Below are 19,645 nucleotides of genomic sequence, written 5' to 3' on the forward strand. Positions count from 1 at the left end.
TGTCATAAGAAACTATGAGTTCTCCGTTGGGAAGAGCTTACGTAACAAGCAACCATTAGTATACAATGGTATAGGTAAAGCTCTCTGTTCGGAACAGCTTATGTAATAAGATGTAATAAGTAACTATAAGTTTAGTTCCCTGTTGGGAAGGGCTTAAATGTAATAAGTTACTGTTAGTTCCCTATTAGGAGAATTGCTTATGTAATAAGTAACTATAAGTTCCCTATTATTTATATGGAAAGGGTTGCCGTAACACTGTGTCTTTTCAGAACCACCCCAACTTATTTAGAGATAGTCATTACATGGTGTTACCCCAAACTCTTCCATATCGTATTTTCAACCATGCAAAGTTTCAAATCCTACTTGTAAGTTCCCTGTTGGTGGAAAGGACATATTCTCGCACTGTGGTTTGGGCACTGGCATGGTATTCAATCTTTTTAAAATATCTTTTCCTTCTGTGCATTTTAAAATGCTTAGATTTTGTCCAGTTAACAAATAATTACTAGATGTTAAATATTTTTTCTCTTTTTGCATGCGTTAATTTATTTTTAAGTTAATACAAATGTTGCTAAGTTCAACATATCTTCGAAGAGCACAGGTTGAAACAGCAGCATTGCAAAAAAGTTAAATATTACGGTTGTTAATTTTTATTGAGAAATTAATATGGGGGAAAATTTTGCAAGGGTGTGAGTAGTATTAATATTGCATCCATCACCATGCAGCATGCTGTCAGTCAATCAAGAAGCATCATCAGCGAATAGCGCCAGCACATCCAACAAAGCGAGAACCAACGCTTTCCTTACCAGAGTCAAGTCCTGCAGCACGCGGTTCAGATGCATCGCAAGGGAGCGCTCGCTGAACGCGTCCGACTCTACGTCAGCATCGAAGTCGGACTCCCGACTTAGGGGCCGGGCGTTCCCGATGGCACCCTCTTCGGGCGTGGTGGCTGGGTTCCTGTGAGGTGGGGAGTCATGTTGACTGGGCGGGTTGGGGTTAGGTGCTATCCAGGGGTCTGTCTGGGTTTCAGTGTCTGTGAGGAGTTTCTTCTGTTGGGAAGAGGTTGTGGTGGTAAGAGGTTGTGCTGGTAAGTTAACAAATTTAAGAAGTGTACTCACTACAGCAAAATTAGGAAAACACAAATGGTTACAGACTATGCAAATCCAGTGCTGATACATGTACAAATTGATCATCCTTTAAGGGCAGTGGACACTATTGGTAAAACACTCAAAATAATTATTGGCATAAAACATTACATGAGTAATGGGGAGAGGTTGATAGTATAAAACATTGTGAGAAACAGCTCCCTCTGAACGTACATGTAGTTTTCGAAAAAAGGACTTTGTTTTCCACGAGTTTGCTTTCGAGACCCTCAGAATTAGAATTTGAGGTCTCGAAATCATGGCATCTAAAAGCACACAACTTCGTGTGACAAGGGTGTTTTTTCTAGCATTATTATCTCGGAACTTCGACCACCAATATTGAGCTCAAATTTTCACAGGTTTGTTATTTTATGCATATGTTGAGACACACCAAGTGAAAAGACTGGTCTTTGACAATTACAAATAGTGTCCAAAGTCATTAAAGTACACTATTCTGCTTCCTTCATATGCTCGTAGGAACACAAGTGACCAACAAATGTTGATTACACACAGGAAATGCACGGTTTACAGGCTTCAAATAAAAGACTTTGAGTTCTCATACTTTAGTTTTTCCTTCTCTAGCAATAATAGCTGACGACACTCAACAATGGTCAGGACTCTGTGGCCAAACACTTTTTTAAAATAATAATTATCACCAACCTGGAGTTGGGTAAAAATTCAAAATAATACTATTATTATCAATTCTAGTGCAACGTGAATAAAGATAGAGGGGTCACAGCCCGGGCATATGACTTTTACCGAGAAGTGCCTCTGTCTGAAACTTCAAAAGGAGTTTTATAAATCCCTCTAATAAAATCTTTAAAAGGTCTGGATTTTTTTCCCCATCATCTCTTGGAGCAGCCGCTCATATTACCCTGTTAGAAAAAGGGGGTATTCAGCGCATACAAAAGTAAATTGCATCTTCCTCAAATAATTCCTTATTATTTCTCTCCAGAAAAACATGTACTTCTGAGTAATTCTAGAGTTAGTGTCAATCAGACACGAGAAATAAGAGTCTTTTTTGTTGTTTGTTTCGCCGGGGTGTCTTTTGAAATCTCGGAGAATCAAAGTAAGCTCATGTGACGGAAGGAGTTATCTAACCTGAGCGGTCAATAAATCATTCAATAAGAAGTAAGTCGGTGGCAGAACGGAGTCCAGGGGAAGAAATATGATCAGCATGAAAGTTAAAGAATAAACCACTTGAATAAGTTTTTCTATTCTTGCTTTTTTGGCAGCGCTTTATTTTTTTTTTTAAGCCTGTGGAGAGATTGTTAAATTAAAACCAAATAATGGTTGTTTTGGTAACAGTCTTTTAAGGGGGAAAAGAAACTGTTAGTAGACGGATGAATGTAAATACAAAAGTGATGAACTTTCCTATAAAGAAAGTGTTAAATTTAAATTGTTAAATGGCATAAAATAAAATTAAGTAATTTAGTAACACAATTTGTTGTGCTCGATTGTTAACATTAAATGTGTAAAAACATGAAGTGTAAAAACATGAAGCATGAAATTATCATTATTCCTGTAAATAAAAATGACCCAATCTCCCAAAACAATGATTATTTTTTAGATATGAAGTAATTTATGTGTTACAATAGCACAAACTGTTATAATAATTCATGAACATATTTCATGTACAACTGTTAACATTAAGTGTGTAAAAACACGAAGCACACAGTTGATCAATGTTCCTGTAAATAAAAAATGACACCAACTAGCATGACCAAATCTCCAATACAATTATTATTTTTATGCAAGGTTATTTATGAGTTACATAAGCATAAACTGCTAGATTACGTCATGAACTTGTAAGTGCAACGCCATCTTCCCAGGAATGATAACAATGTTTATCCGTGACAGTTTCGGGGTCAGAATACATGTAGTTTCAAAGGCATTAAGAAAATCTATTAGAAAAAAAACCAGCACAAAAACTTAATGTCATTCTTGACAAAGAGGGCAGTATTGCTTTTGATGGGTAAGTTGATTCAAAGGTTGCTCTTCTTGGCACTTCTGTTTTTCTGACAAATGGATATTGTTTTTAGTAACTATAACAATATGTGACCCCTTCTGTGAAAATGAGTCACATGTCGCCCAATGCAACCTTAAGTTATGGACAGTTTAATGTGGAAAATGTTTTTGTTTTTTTCCCTTTTTAAGATCTTTAGTTGCATGGTTCTCCCTTAGAACACGTACTTTTAGGCAATAAAGCTATGAATACAACAATTTTGTGATCATACTTATGTCTAATTTGTATCCTTTTGCACACAATGGTAGTTTAAAATATCATTTTACTGATAATGTACGGGTGTTGGGTTACAGCCGAAACATACTTTGTTATTTCAATTAGATGAGTTAAAATTATGCTTGTTTGATGATCTTACTTTAAGATTTTTTGTGGTAGATTGAAAATTGATATATAAAAAGAACAATTTACCCTAAAACATTTCTCTGAAAACTTACCCCCCAAAAATGAATGTCAGTGTTTTGCAATTGTAGGGCAACACACAAGGTTGGAAAGGAAAACTTTTGAAGAATATACTCAACAATTTTTGTGAAAGCATTTTCATCATATAAATGGAAATAAGGAAAACCCCTTTGTTTATCATTTTATTCATGAACATGTTATCACACCATGTAAGACTGTTTTGTAAAATGTAAATCCTGTTTGACTTGAAAATTGACTTGGCCAGTGGCTTTCACCAATTTTATAAAGAGAAATTATCGGCAAGTTAAGCGCATTTCATACATTAGAAGGAGTTTTGTTCATCGTGAATACAAGTACATCATATGGCTGCTGCAGAAATTTGGCATTTACAGTGTCGGCCGAGGTTGGCGATCGTATCCGCACAATGCCTTGCGAAGCATTATATGAAATTTGTGCCAGACCTCTCTGTATGTTAACAAGATGGTTAGTTAATTAACAAAATGGCAATTAATTATCAAAATGGTAATTAATCAAACAAGATGAAAGGGGAGGCCTATTGTTATGCAAATTAGTTTTCCGCTCGTTCCAGATGACAAGACTTTTGTCCGTTTACCTCCCACTCTTCAGGGTCCGATTCGATTTCTGACGGCAGAGACTCCGTGACTCTCCGACGAGATTTCAGACGACCTGTTGCCATAAGACGATCTACAATTTCTTGGTGCTATTACGGAGAAGAGAGATGTGTAGTGGGGGAAAGAAGGTGCAGTTGTAGAAAAGCTCAGTTTTTAAAATCCAAAGTAACTTTAATAAAAAGAGAAGTATCCCAAATTCCACGGTGTAAAGCAAGACAAACTCTCAAAAGCGTAATCGGAAACTGTCTATACTAACCTAGAAATACTTTGGGTAAAAAAGTCATTTGGAATAAAGGCAATATGTGTGCACAAAAGCAGGGGGAATGTAAAGACGAAATCTTCCACAAAACTTTGAGCCAAATGAAAGTGCAAATTAGTGACTTTTTGACACAGCATGATCCAGCGGGTGAAAGTATGTTAGTTAACGTCAAAATATTTAACCAAAAAAAACCTCACTAAAAACAAATAAAACAAAATAAACTGATGCATGGTCATTGACGTAAGGCTTTCAACACCAATACCATAACTGCTTATGTTGACACGTAAACATCCCTCAACACACGAAGGCAATACCATAACCTCTAATGTTGACACTTTAAACATCCCCTCAAAACACAAGGGCAAACATGACAAGCGTGAGCTGTGAATGCGTGAACAAACCAAAGCCAAGACAACCAGCCACTCAGCACGCTTGTCTTACCCCACGCGTCTCCCTGCGAGACGTCTGCTGGGACCGTCCCACTTGCACCACGGGGGTGGTCTGCATTTCATGATCGGTTGCCTCGATGGTGGGAAGCTCCTCCTCAATAATGGGAGGGGCTCCTTCTGTGGGCGGGGCCTGAGCGGGTGGGGGCTCACCATTAGGCTCCTCCCCGTCCGTAACAAGTTGCTCCTGCAGGAGTTTGTGTAAATTTAGTCTTGAATCCCCATAAAATATTACTTTATGTAAAATTTTACATTAGACTTAAGATGCTGTATCAATGATGAAGGTTTTCTGGGTTTTCAAGATACTTTCACAAATTGATAGAAGAATTTCACTAGAAATGAAAACAATGTAAATCTAATTTGTAATGATTTTTTTTTTTTACCCAATTCATTGTTTTGCAAACCATAGAATTATCTCATATTTAATGTCTTTATTGAAAGATAGAGTATGGGGTTGGTTTTATCAACAAGGAAAATAGTTTCTTTCCGAAATCACACTGATTATAAAGTTGATGATAGTCCCAGTTCTCCAGAGCATTTTTGTACAGTAGTGTGAAGTATAGTTGAATTTGAAGATCCCAATGCTTATTTTGACTGCTCCAATCAAAACAAGCCTGGTTCGAGCATGCACAAAACCACACACAGAACAATATTTAAAAAAATATTTCCCCTTTAACGAGATGTTTTCACAGGTTGTCTGTGCATTCACTATACACAAAGACAATAAGAATGAATTAACTCAAGATTGTAAAAACACTGACGTACTTTCCCTCTGAAGACATTAAGGTCTGGTCTATGGAACTGAACTTTCTTTTTAAAATAAGTCACCTCCAACTATCAGAATTCGATCGTTCATTTCTTTTCCACCTCGTACAGGCCCAAATTCACAAATGGCCAAGTTCTGAGAAGACCGCAGCCTTTATATAGGTTAAATATAAAGGTCGAGTCAAAGGCTTAAAGGCAGTGGACACTATTGGTAATTACTCAAAATAATTATTAGCATAAAACCTTTCTTGGTGACGAGTAATGGGGAGAGGTTGATGGTATAAAACACTGTGAGAAACGGCTCCTCTGAAGTGCCATAGTTTTCGAGAAAGAAGTAATTTTCCACGAATTTGATTTCGTGACCTCAGATTTAGAACTTGAGGTCTCGAAAATCAACCATCTAAACGCACACAACTTCTTGTGACAAGGGTGTTTTTTTCTTTCATTGTTATCTCGCAAATTCGATGACCGATGGAGCTCAAATTTTCACAGGTTAGTTATTTTATGCATATGTTGAGGTACACTAACTGTGAAGGCTAGTCTTTGACAATTACCAATAGTGTCCACTGCCTTTAAAGGAACACGTTGCCTTCGAAGTTGGTCTTTGAAAAGCGTTTGTAACCATTTGTTATAAAATGCATATGATAAGAGAGATATTTTAAAAGTAGGATATAATGATCCACACAAGTATCACTCGAAATTGCGTGGGTTTCCTTTTACCTCGTCGACTAACACGGTCGGCCATTTGTGGGAGTCAACTTTTTGACTCCCATAAATGGCCGAGCGTATTCGTTCACAAAGTAAAAGGAAAACCACGCACATTCCAGACAAATTTGTGTGGATCATTGTATTCTACTTTTAAAATATCTTTCTAATCATATGCATTTTATAACAAATGGTTTTCAAAGACCAACTCGACCAATCCAAGGCAACGTGTTCCTTTAATGAACAGGGATAATGATCAACTTTTGATAAATCCAATCTGAAAAATCACACAATCATTAGCAGTATCCAGCAAACTCTTGTCAAATCATTACACAAAAGATGTATCAATCATTTTTAATTCCCCGTCTTGTCTTTACCTGATTGCTTAAGCCGGTGGTGGCCTTTCCGTTCTGAGCAGCTTCCTTATTGTCCGTCACAGGTTCTTTGGTGTCGACAGAAAGGTTGGATTTCTCAGGACCGAAGTATTTCAGGCGCTGCTCTGGAGTGAGCTTCTTCAGCTTCTTCTCTTTGGATTCTTCTTCCGATATCTTGGCCTGGAAGTTAATATCAAGAAACTTTATGTACATGTCCTTCCTTTTACAGATGGACTCCGAAGTCCAATAGTTAGACTGTAGGACTTGCAATCACAAGTATGTGGGATGGAATCCTACCAAGCTAACCACTGATTTCACAATGATGAGAATAAGTATTGTTGCCTAGTTACTGAATCACAATTTCTTGATTTGTGCAATTCATAATCATAGCTGTTAAACCAATGTTTGTATGAGAGAGATTGGCCGTTAACAGATTGGCGTTAAACAACCTCTTGTGGGAGTTTGCCGAGTTTACTTATGGGTGTATACAGAAACAAACTTCTGAAAGATCAGCCTATGTCCTTTGAATTTTGATTTTCAAATTGCAATTTATTGCCATATTGGTTAAAAACAAGGGAAAAAGTAAACAAATACACACAGTGTATTTTTAAATAAAAAGCAGCAAAATTTATTGGAAATAACTGGAAAAAAAAGAGCCAAAACAGTATGGGGTTATTTTTTCTCCAGGATTGTTTTAAAATGCACACAGATAAAAACAGACAAACATAAGTTTCATCAAAAACTATTAAAACAAATGGCCTGGAAAACAATTTAACTTGGAGGTAAACTTTGAACAACCCCCCCCCCCCAAAAAAAAAAATGTTTTATTTTATTTTATATTATACAAAAATGAATAAAACTAAAACCCAAGGAACCCCAAACAAGAAAAAAAGACTTTGCTAGTGGGGTCGAAACGCCAAGCCATTATTAACAACTTACCATCTGCCCTTGCTCCTTGACAAAGTTCTCCAGCTGAGCCATGGCCTCATCTGCCTCTTTTTCAGCCGCTATCTTCTGTTTCTCAACAATACTAACTTTCTGAACCAGCAGGTTTTTCTCCTGCGGAAAGTGGAACAAAATAGCAGGTATAATATCAGATTGGAACTTTGAAGAAATAAAAACCTGACGAAAAAAGGGGAAAAAAGAGAAGTGTAGCAGTAGTTGATCGGGCCCCAATCTCCAAAAAGCTGTCATTTCTTTTTGTGGCACAAGTTGCATCAGTGTAAACTTTATCTGAAACTTTGGCTTGTAATTTGTTTCTGCTAAGCTAATTTTGTTCGGTGCTTAGCAAGTTTTTGTGCTACAGGCCTTAAGAAATTGGGACCTGAGTAAAATAAAGTAAATCAGTAACCATCATTGTCTTTCCTGACCTTACACTCTGTGCTGTCAAGAGGGAGCTAAGTGTATTGTCAACAGCTGAAAATCCAACAAGGACTACATCTTACATGGTAAGCAAAGTTAATAACAAAATTTGAAAAGTGCCTTTTAAAATAAATTTGAGACCTACCATTTCAAACTGATCCTCTTTCTCTTTGACCTGAGTTCGGAGTAGGGTCACCTTCTTGTGGTTGTCTTCCTTCACTACTTTGACTTCATTCTGGAGACCCTGAACGATGAACAGAGCCTGGGGGAGATAAGCAAAAGAATGAATAGTATTGTTTGAAGCTTTGCATAGTGTGAAAAAATAGGAGGAAAACATAACTAAATAGTAAACTTGCGGGTACAACCATGTGTAAATCTCTTTTGTGGGAGTGTTGGCTCTGAAAAGAGCCGGTGTGGTCTCGTCATTTTGACCAGTATGCTCTGCTCATCTTCAGAGACCACACAAGCTCTTTCCAGTGCCAACTCTCCCACAGAAGAGATTATATTGGATTCATTCACCATTAACTTTCTTATATATATAACATGTTCTTGGGTTGTCCCCTTCATTGCATCTGATGAAATAGTTGTTGGTTTGAAAGCTCATGCAGTATCTTAAAATACCTCTTTTCGGTACTGCTTAAAGGCTGAAGGAAGCTTCTCCTGAGGAACTTTCTCCCATCGTCCCTCATCTTCGATTGGAATCTTCTCCTCGAAGGGCACCTCATGGACGGGCTCCAGGTTGGACTTGTTACGGCCGGCTTTCTTGGGCGTGGCCACCTTGGCAGCGGAGTCGGTACTATCGGTAGCTATGTACATGTACATTAAGGGGAATGAATCAAATGTCAAGGAGAAACAACTGTTATGTATTTGAAGTGCTTGGCATAACCAGTAAACAAAAATAAAAACACCCCCCCCAAAAAAAAAAAAAAAAATAATAATAATAGTTAATAATAAAAAAAAAATAAGAAAAACGAGATTTAAAAAAGATTTATAACAAATATTTTTGAAAATATGAAAAATTTCTTCACTACCACTTCCACCTCCCCAAATGAAAGTGTCTAGTTGTGCTACTGATGATAAGTGTTTCTTTTTGATCTAAAACAACATACCTTTAGGTGTATTGGGCTTCGACCCCTTAGACGTGTCTGACTTCTGAGATTTAGGCGTGTCTGGAGTTGGAGTTGGTTTGGACGTTTCCTGAGCTGGTGTTGTAATACTACTCTGTCGGCTCAAAGAGTCCTATTAAACGGAAAACATACACAATTTAGGGAAGACACAATTTATAATTTTTTTCTGAGTGTGAATTTTTGACTCTCGTCTTTTTCCACTTGGAAATTGCTTCTCAGAATTATTGAAAAAATTATCTTGGGAGAGTAAGATACTGTACAAAATATTTGTTTTGTTAAAAAGTACTCTTTTTACATGCAGTGCAGTTGGTTTATTCCAAGTTGCCTGTAAAAAATTTCCAGTTAGTAAACGTTTGCAATTTTCTCAATAACAGGAGCACAATTTTCAATGATTCTTTCCACAAATTGTATGATAAGGTTCTTGGAATCCTAGTGGAATTGACTCAATGTGAATGACTCTAAAAAACCAAGGGAATACAATCCGCTTAAAAAGTAAAAAAAGCCATCACAGTATTTCTTTCACTGCTGCGTATCTCAGACAATTGTACAAATCACCACAAAGAGTCTATTGTGATGTGAACGCATCATGTTACAACGAGCGGGACACCAGTGATACAGGGTTCAATGGCAACCTGATAACTCATTGTAATTTGATCACAGGGAACCGGTTTGTATGAAGTCTTTTGGTTTATCACTCACTTGAGCCAGCTTGGGTGACATCCCGATTAGTGCAGTGAGGAATACAAACGGATAAATCAAAGTTATCGGTTCAAACGAGAAAAATAAAGACTGTTTTTGTTTGGGAGAACTAGACACTTTTCTGCATGATTTAAAGAGTACTTTATTACCTAGTCTTCATTAAGTAAAAGACAGCCCAAAACAAAAATTGTATAAGCAAAAAAACTCACTTTTGAGTTTCGGCAGAAAGTGTCTGGCTTTGGAATGGAATAATCAAAGGAAAACAACTAATATTCTTATATTTCTGCAACACAGAAATGTGTGGAACTCTTAAAAATTACATGTCTGTGTTGTCATTTCTTTGTTCTGCAATTTATGTAAGCAATAACTGACCAAGATTGTCTGGTAAAATACAAGGTGACAAATACTACAATATATATGAAACAAAATAGATGTTGCTTCTGCTAATGAAGTTTTTCTCTTTTTCGTTCCCAAACAGATACAATTTTAAAACTGAAATGAAACGGCGCTTTTTCTTAAAGCATGAAAACACATTCTCTTACCACTTTCTTATGGATGTTTGATGACTGCCGACTGGGCGGGACACTCTTATCATCTTTCAACTATTAAAATGAACAACAATGATAACAATAAAATACTCAATATCCAAATGTTTATTAGGAAGACTGAGTTTCTTTCAGAGGCATGATATTTGGCTAATGGAAAAAAGTAGGAATATTTTTTAAAGATATTTGGCTAATGGAAAAAAGTAGGAATATTTTTTTAAACGCGTACAAGGGCTGACCTGCATGTTCACATGGTGTAGGCTTTATAAGACTTTTCAGTCTTTAATACAAAAATTCAAATTTGTTGTTATCGCAAAAACAATTGGAAATCAGGTCAAGGTAGGAACAATATCATGCCTGCTTTTAGTATTATGGAAGTAAACATGTGCTTAAAAACTGCAATCTTTTCAAATCACTCCCATGCATTGTGAAAATCACAGTATTATTTTGATTATTTCACGTCATGGTTAGTCAGTCCCAATTTTTTTTGTTGGAAAGTGAACTTTTCACTAATTCATGCCATTTCTGAAAGAGTGGCTGTGATTGGATCACCTCGTTTTAATGTGGTGATCACCTGAAAAGTGACATCACAAGTTTGAATTTGACAAATGTAGTAGCCTTGGTACAAACACATCCCACGATTCCGAGCGGTGGATGGTGGAGTAAGATCGAAAGCGTCTTGAATCAAGACTATGGATGTTAAAATCTTTAAATCTCTGCACCATCAAAATCCATCACAGCACACATTAACAAAAAAACAATCTTCAAAATCCATATTAAATGATGAAACATGATCACTTTTCAAAAAAACCAAAGCACAGCAAATATTTTGTGAAATCTTGAGACTCACGCTGAGGTCGTTTTCAGACAACGGCTGGGAGGCTAGACCTCTACTAGGGACAAACTCTAGGCCCTCTGTCTGCGACATTTTGTGCTCCAATTCCGGGTACTTACCGGGGAAAGCAAATTAGGATCAGAGAAAATTTACGTTAAAAAGATGGAAAGTTTAAGTGCAACATTTAATATAACTCTTAAAAAATAAAAATATTCAAGTTAATTTTTGAAATAAATATAAATGTATACAAATATAAACTGTAGAACTTCAAACTTACCCGATTGGATTTGCGGCTAGCTAGGTCCAGCTGACTGGACCTTCTGCTGAAGCTAGGCTTCTCTGATTCGTCGTCTGATTCTGGCGCCCAGTGCTTCACTTTATTCGCTAACTCCTCCTGAGAGATGAAAGAAAGAATACAAAAATATGAATTTTATTTGTCTAAATACTGTATATGTACAAGTATAGACAGGGGTGAGAGTCGCGCTTACTAAAATGTCTGAAACCATGCTCCAAATTTTGAGGAGGTACTTTGAAATGATGACTTTTCCTCCTGGAGTTTCACAAAGAGCTTTTGGAAACAGTCCTCAGCACAAAAGAATCAGATAAAAGATCAGGCTTTTTATACATTTGAGAAAATATTATATATTTTTGCAGCAGGTAGTCCATCAATTTTGATATTCTTAGAAAATTGGTGTGTATAAAAAACTTGATTAAAACAGGCCATGGAAGTGTACCTCTAGTTTATCAATCTTCTGCTGGTACTCTGCTTTCACTGCCTCAATCTGACCATTGTGCTGATGTTTGAGAGAGACGATGGTCGACTCATGATGCCGCTGGAGATCTACGGAGAAAAAGATGAAACTCACTCAAGAAATGTTGTCATAAAGAAAGAACAAATGAGTTTCAATCAAAATAAATTATATATACTTTTCAACATCCCTAAATCTAGTCTAGTGACAAAAAGATAAAAAAACCTTCAAAAATATTGTCATTTTCGAATTAAGAAAAATACAGGGTATCTGAACACTTCAAAAAGTAAATTTTAAGACCTTTTTAATGCCGCCTTGTACAGCATTTACATTGTAAGACCAAAAATAGGTGAATAAAGTAGTGAGAAACAGCTCTACCGACTTACACTTTATGTTACGTTTGTACCTGCACCGTAATTCCATTCATTACATGCTTTATCCTTTTTTTGAGGCTTCAAATAACTCAGTTTAATCATTTCTAATGATTCTTCTGATTAAATTAATAAAATTCCTCAGTTAAATTTGAAGAGTTTAATTAAGGACTTTTATATATTTTGTAAGGGCCCGCAAAATTACTTTTTTTCCCAGATTCACAGCCATAACTGTTCCTAAAAAAAAAAGTTTAAAAAAAATGAAATCAAAGGCAAAGGTTACAGTGAGAAAAGCTATGTATGAATTTTGTTCAGACACTAAACAATTAATACTACTTGTTTTGTGACAGACGTTCTGGAGTGCAACCTGGATATGTATGTTTGTTTAAACGATAAAAGTGACACACTGTCATAGTGGGTCATCTTTTTTCAGCAGCCTGATTTGGCCGCCTTATATTTTCTTATCACAATTATTCAGTGTTTTTGACAAAACCATGTGACAGCAAGAGATATTGAACACAAACTATGAAAAGTGCACGGTCCGTTTCAAGGCAAAAATAATTCTGGTATAATGCAAACCAATACAGAAGATGTTTTCTGAACAATTTATTTTCCTTTGAACAAACAAGTTATCACTGAATAAATTATGTGACATCGTGTTTAAACAACAAATATATTCAAAACCAGTTGTTACTTCTATACCATCCATTTTAAAATCAATTGGAACAACAGTAACCTGAAAATCTAATGAATAAATTACAGTGACATGTTCCGATAATTGTTATCCTTCGTGTTTAATAAATATTTCATTACCGTTTCTGGACTCTTCCAACTGCACTTGGAGCGTTGATACCTTTGACTGAAGTTTGTCGATTGTGTGCTGTAAGACAGTTAACGAAATCCACACACACAAATTAGGAAGTCATCCTTACAGGTTGCATGAAAACATGATGACAAAGTGCAGAAAATGCAAAGCCTCACGTGAAAAAAAGGCAAACAACTCTTTAAACGCAGGAGTTTCTTGTAAGTAGTCGCCAATCCAAGTGTGTTACGGAGTGCTCCAAACTACCACTTGTTGACTAGGATAATTTAAGATCAATAGCCAATGACCTCTCCTGCCTTCATGTCTAACTGAAACTACAGGATAGTGGTGGCCCTACAATGTACCGGCCAGTATTCTGAAAGGATTACATGTATCTTTCATGAAGAAACAAAATCAATGAAACTTTGGAGGCCACACAAGAGCTTAGTGATAAAATTGATTTTTGGGGGGATTCTCACTAACACTAGGTTTTTGTGAACTGATGGACAAGATATCTGGGGATTTTTATCAATATCAAGTATGCAGGTTTTATAGAGCAGTGTGTGTGCATTGAGGAACAGGTGAAGGATTTGCGTGGATTAAGGGTGAAAATTCTTTCAACAGAGGGCGCTTGGGCTGGAAGATGAAATTTAAATGGAGTTGGGCGATATTTTATGAAACAAAAACAATACAAACATACATGGTGATTTGATTTTTAAAAGAAAACACCTCATGAAGTGAATAGTATGTCTCACGGTGCTTTAAAAAAACATTAATACACATTTTTTGACATGCCATATTAATGATATAGACAGATTCAAACCAAAACATTTGGCCTTCCAGCCTCACTTTCATTACATTGATTTGAATGGGAGAAAACTCAAAATGGATGGACAATGAACAAGGGTGATTATACCGATGGTTCAAGTGCAGTAAAAATCTGACTACCGCAGCTCTATCACTTCAAGCTCGGAGCCAAATGAGGTACATGTACATTCATAAGTACACTGCAGCAATAACGAAACTGAAAACGATCCAATCATGACGCAAATAGACCGCATTCTATTGGTTGAATGAGTGTGTGCGTATTCTGCGTGGAGCAAGTCAACCAATAGAATGCGTTCTCTTTGTGTCGTGATCGTTATCGTTTTCGGTATCGCTGCAGTGTGACTCGGCCTTAACACTCCGGCAAAATTAATAAGTACAGCACACCAAAAATAAATCGATGAAAAGAAATAAAATCTACAATTTGTATTTCAAGCACAATCAACAAAAAATTGGACAGAACTGAAAGACAATTTTGCAAACATCCTTACACAATTAAAAATAGTTGAAATAAGGTGTAGACATTTCCTCTCAATTGAAGAGGTGTACTGTTGGTTCACTCAAACCTTTTGCATTTGAGTTTAAATGAAATATTTAAACAGAATGTTTATCCAGAAACTGCCGGTTCCAAGCCTTTTTTCTCCATCAGGTCAAGATTTAAAACATACACCGTAAAGATCCGAATGGTTGGTTGTTTGAGAAGCTCTTCAATTCATAGTCAGTAAACTTTTCAATATTTTTTCTTCACAGTCACTTCTCAAATCCTGACCCAACTTATTGTTGTACCATCCAAGAGTCACTTTTATCAAGCTGCTTACCCCATAAGTAAATTAGTCTGCTTACTTAAGCAGAAAATGTGCTTAAGCGCATGAGTATTTCACAATAATTAAGAAAGAAACTATGACAGCCAGATTGCGCATATACAATGGATTAGAATTGGTTTATCATTCATTGCTGAAAAGTAAACACAGGAAGGTTAAGCCGTGTCCAAATTGGCGGCTACAGCTACGGCTCTGACTGTTGCCAAGGGAGTTGCTAAGGATGTACTATAATTATGCATATAGTAGCCCTAGTTGTAGCCGCTAACTCGGACATGGCCGTAGCATGTCTCTTTCCATGCTTTTGATTAGCAGTGGTTTGAAATGAAAACTGCACAGATAAGCACAAAATCGCCTGGTTCCGCAGCTCTTAAAAATGTGGTCCAGGGCCCATTTTCAAAAAGCTGTCGTGATGCCCTTTGCAAAGTTACAATACAAATTGAATTTTTTCCTCATAGAAGTGGAGGAAAAAGGGTGTGCCCCTTTAAGAATGAAATTCAAGGCATGGTGAATGTTGTGAGTACGGTGCATGGTGAGTGATGAATGGATGGGTGGGAGTGTCGAGTCACTATGAAACATAAATGATGTGATCTTATGTTAACTACAGAGGGGGAAACATTACTTGTCTCTTCTGAGGAAGTAGAACAGATATTCCAGGCAAGCGAGGAATGGCGGGAGAAAGAGAGAATATAGAAATATTAGTTGGATTAATAAGCTACATTAATGTTAGGAGGGGAGAGAAGGCTAAATGTTAGCATCTGTTAGGTCAACAATTTGTGAATTATGCCATCAATGCTTTTCAAAGATACACATTTTGTAGATAAAGGCAAAAATAAAAAGTAAAAATTGTGTTTTAGTTGATCGACTGGAGAATCAACATGAAGAATTTGTTGGAATATCCATTATTTGTGAAAGATCCCTTCTTTCAAACTTTTTTAGCTTCAAAACTCATGCGTCTGATTGCATTGCCTTTCTGATTATCGTGTATCAATCTATAATGGGGCCAAGGGCCAAATATCAGAAGGTTTAGAAATGCTCAGCAAAACAAAACAGAGGCCTTAGTTGTAAAAGTGGAAATTTGTGGAATTTTAGAAAGTTGCGTGTTTTTTTTTTCTTAAACAGTTTTTTCTGTGCTTAGCAAGTTGTTGTGCTTACGGGCTTTATAAAATTAGGGAAGAGTATGGATCCTAATAGTATGGATCCTGCCGTTGATTTCACAAAACTCTTCCTAACTTAAGACTAATCTTAGGACTTATGACGAGTCCCAACCCTGCACTGTAGCATGCAGACCTTAAGATTAATCCTAAGTTAGGACGAGTTACTCGTCCTAACTCGAGATAAGACGAGTCCTAACTCTTTGTGAAATCGATGGCTGGCTCAGTCAAAAGAAGAAGAACAAATTGCATCAATCAAAATCGAGAAAAGTAAAAAGTTTTGCTAGAAATGCTTCTTGAAGTTTAAAAGATTTTCAAAAGATTAAAGTGTGTTCAAAAGCTCGGAGAGAATGTGAGCACTGATCTGTGAGTTGTGATGTGGGAAGTTTCAATCCATAGGCTGTGTGCCTTAAGCTTTTTAGAAAGATTTTGGCAGTTCAGAATTCCAAAGTTGTAGAGTTAGCAAGAATATACTCTATTTTAAGCTAAGTTAGTTAAAAAAAATAATAATAAAAACAGGAAGAAGTAGGGGTTTAGTTCAGTAAACATTATGAAATTCAGTAAAATTATTCCATCAATCAATTTTTATAAAACATACACAAATTTAAAAAGAAATATACAAAAAGGTTAATAAAAGAGGGAGCACAGAACAGGTATAGACCTACAGTTATTCTCAACTCCAGTCTAAAAGCCAGGAAAAATGCGTTTTAAGTTCAGTTAACAATATCATGACATTCAGAAAATTATTTCATCAATCACATTTTTTATAGCATACAATAATTTAAAAAGGAATATAAAAAAACAATTGTTAATAATGAAGGGAGCACAGAACAAATGTAGACCTAAAACTATACTCAGTTCCAGTCTCAAAGCCAGGAAGTATGGGCTTTAGTTTAGTTAACATCAGAAAACTATTCCATCAATCAAATTTTGTATAAAACAAACATACCCCCCCAAAAATGTGGGCCTAGACAAAAAGGTTAATAATAGAGGGAGCACCCAACTAAGGTAGACCTAAAAATCTCCAGTCCAAAAAACTAGGAAGTAAGTATGGATTAAAGGCAGTGGACACTATGGGTAATCACTCAAAATAATTATCATCATAAAACCTTTCTTGAATACGAGTAATGGGGAGAGGTTGTATAAAACATTGTGAGAAACATCTCCCTCTGAAGTGACGTAGTTTTCGAGACAGCAGTAATTTTCCACGAATTTAATTTCGAGACCTCAAGTTTAGAATTTGAGGTCTCAAAATCAAGCATCAGAAAGCACACAACTTCGTGTGACATGGGTGTTTTTTCTTTCATTATTATCTCGCAACTTCGACGACCGATTGAGCTCAATTTTTCACAGGTTTGGTATTCTATGCATTGTTGAGATACACCAACTGTGAAGACTAGTCTTTGACAATTACCAATAGTGTCCACTGTCTTTAAGTTCAGTTAAAATTATCATGAAATTCAGAATATTATTACATCAATCAAATTGTGTATAATAACAACAACAACAACTCATTTTGATCATTTCACCTTTTGAAACACCTTTCAAATCTACACAAGTAAAAAAAAATGTCCAGTTCTACAATAAAGTGAAATCATCCTTGGTGGCTAGTTTCTTGAAGCTCTTTTCTCTGCAAGGGAGGTTATTATAATTCTTATATTAACGTTACCCTTTAGATGCACCTGCTGTATTTTATTACCAACCTGGGTGACCTTAAGCCCTCCACAGTGTTTGGTTGGGGCTAAATCAATGCTTAAGGAGCCCAAACAGGCTTGAAGAGGCCCCCTGTGGCTTGACAAGCAAAGTGTATGTAACCATGATAATTTTGAAAACAACTCCTGAATCAAACCGTTCCCCGAAAGGGGTGGACAAAGTATGCCAAACCTTTGTACAACAGCTCAATGTCGGCAATACTCTTGCCAGCACCCAAAAACCATGAGTTTACTTTTGTGAAACTGAGAGAATGAAAAAACAGTTTGTTGCCTCACCTTGTCTGTTATTTTAATAATAGTTTGTTTTGCATTTCATTTATGCATCACATGAATTTAGTAACAGTTATACGCCCTCATGCAGTAAATTATGGTGAATTACTGATGAAAATATAATTACAGTGACAAAAGTAGCAAGGCAGTAAAACTGTTGTTAAAACTGTTTTTCCACAACACAATGTTCAGTACAAATCCGGTACCGCTAAAGGGAAGGTACACGTTTGGTAATTACTCAAAATAAATATTAACTTGTAACAAGCTTGGGAGAGCTGTTGATAGTTTAAAACATTGTGAGAAACAGCTCCCTCTGAAGTAGCATAGATTTTGAGAAAGAGGTAATTTCTCACTAAAATAATAAAAGACTTCTTACCAGAAGTCTTTTATTCCTATCTGAAAGCACACAAATTCATCCAACAAGAGTGTTTTTTCTCTCATAATTTTCTCGCAACTTCGATGACCAATTTAGCTCAAATTTTCACAGGCTTGTTATTTTATGCTTATGTTGGGATACACCAAGTGAGAAAACTGGTCTTTGACAATTACCAAATGTGTACCTTCCCTTTAAAAACTTGTACATGTAGGGCAATGACACTTTTAAACATACATAGGCCTACAATATCATATTTAACAACACTTTGAGACTTTATCAGCAGTTACTTTTTTTAGAAATATAAAGCAAACTTTATATAATAGGAAAAAACCAATAATTGTCAGATCCGTTTATTTTTCATATTAATACAACCTGAAAGCAACAAGTTTTTCAAAACACACCATGGAGAAAATATACACAACAAAGCCTACCTGTTCAACGCCACTATCCCTTTTAGAAAATCCTTTACACAATGTACGCGGACAAAAATATCAACCTTTTGAAGTCCATCAACTGACCCCTCTCAGCAAAAGTACTTGCTGTACTTGGCAATCATAGACAAGCCGTGTTAGCAATGTTTGCAAACAAAAATATCTTTTTTTGAAAGGCTACTACTAAGTCAATAAACTAACACCCTTCAAAATGCTGTCAGCACCTCTCTTGGCAGTAGTACTCCCTGTACTTGTAGGCGTACAGGTTGTTGATCATAGCCTTGCCCACAGACCAATGCTGTTGTGTGCTGTGTAGAACCTCTGCTTCACTGCTGCACTACGGCTCCATGTGGCACACTTCCTCATTGGTCCAACTCTGTTGACAAACACCATGGCAACTACAACCCCTTATTACTACCTGATTTGCACACAGTCGACCTCGATGGGGGTCCTGACCTCATCGTGGAGGGGATCAAGACTTTGAAGAAACTTCGGATGGATTCATGGCTTCATAAATTTTTAAAGGGGTTGACTTACATAGCGTTTTTGTTTTTCGCTGTTGTTGTTGCTGTTGGTTTTTGTTTTTTAGTTGATTTTTTTTTAGGGGGGGGGGAGTGATCCCCATTCTACTCTTTCAGAAATAAACGAATAAAAGGGATTTCATATCAAAGATTTTAAAAAGTGAATGCAATCAAGTTTGTTAAGCAGGATTTGAAACGGCAGGGAGTACAATTTACATGTAGGCCTACATTAAATTCTCTTTGAGTTGTGGTGGTTCTGAAAAGAGCCAGTGATTTGACAACTTGACAGTTTGATCAGTGTGC

General features: G+C 36.4%; 1 protein-coding gene across 6 annotated transcripts in view; it reads right to left on the minus strand.

Annotated features, from left to right (window-relative positions):
• LOC117287899 (golgin subfamily B member 1-like) overlaps positions 1–19,645 on the minus strand; it is a 54,158-nt gene that overhangs the window by 21,761 nt on the left and 12,752 nt on the right. Inside the window, exons 9-21 of one of the 6 annotated variants that reach the window (XM_033768503.1) lie at positions 15,501–15,509; positions 13,247–13,313; positions 12,048–12,154; positions 11,591–11,707; positions 10,476–10,535; positions 9,217–9,346; positions 8,729–8,913; positions 8,253–8,369; positions 7,685–7,804; positions 6,749–6,925; positions 4,897–5,088; positions 4,178–4,285; positions 804–1,046 (exon numbers count right to left, since the gene is read on the minus strand). In XM_033768503.1, the coding sequence (XP_033624394.1) occupies positions 804–1,046; positions 4,178–4,285; positions 4,897–5,088; positions 6,749–6,925; positions 7,685–7,804; positions 8,253–8,369; positions 8,729–8,913; positions 9,217–9,346; positions 10,476–10,535; positions 11,591–11,707; positions 12,048–12,154; positions 13,247–13,313; positions 15,501–15,509 (1,632 nt within the window). The remainder of the gene's footprint in view (positions 1–803; positions 1,047–4,177; positions 4,286–4,896; positions 5,089–6,748; positions 6,926–7,684; positions 7,805–8,252; positions 8,370–8,728; positions 8,914–9,216; positions 9,347–10,475; positions 10,536–11,590; positions 11,708–12,047; positions 12,155–13,246; positions 13,314–15,500; positions 15,510–19,645) is intronic. The other 5 variants (XM_033768506.1, XM_033768504.1, XM_033768507.1 and 2 more) reach the window with 5 other exon arrangements.

The sequence above is a fragment of the Asterias rubens genome, chromosome 3, assembly GCF_902459465.1.
Source record: "Asterias rubens chromosome 3, eAstRub1.3, whole genome shotgun sequence".
Taxonomy (NCBI): domain Eukaryota; kingdom Metazoa; phylum Echinodermata; class Asteroidea; order Forcipulatida; family Asteriidae; genus Asterias; species Asterias rubens.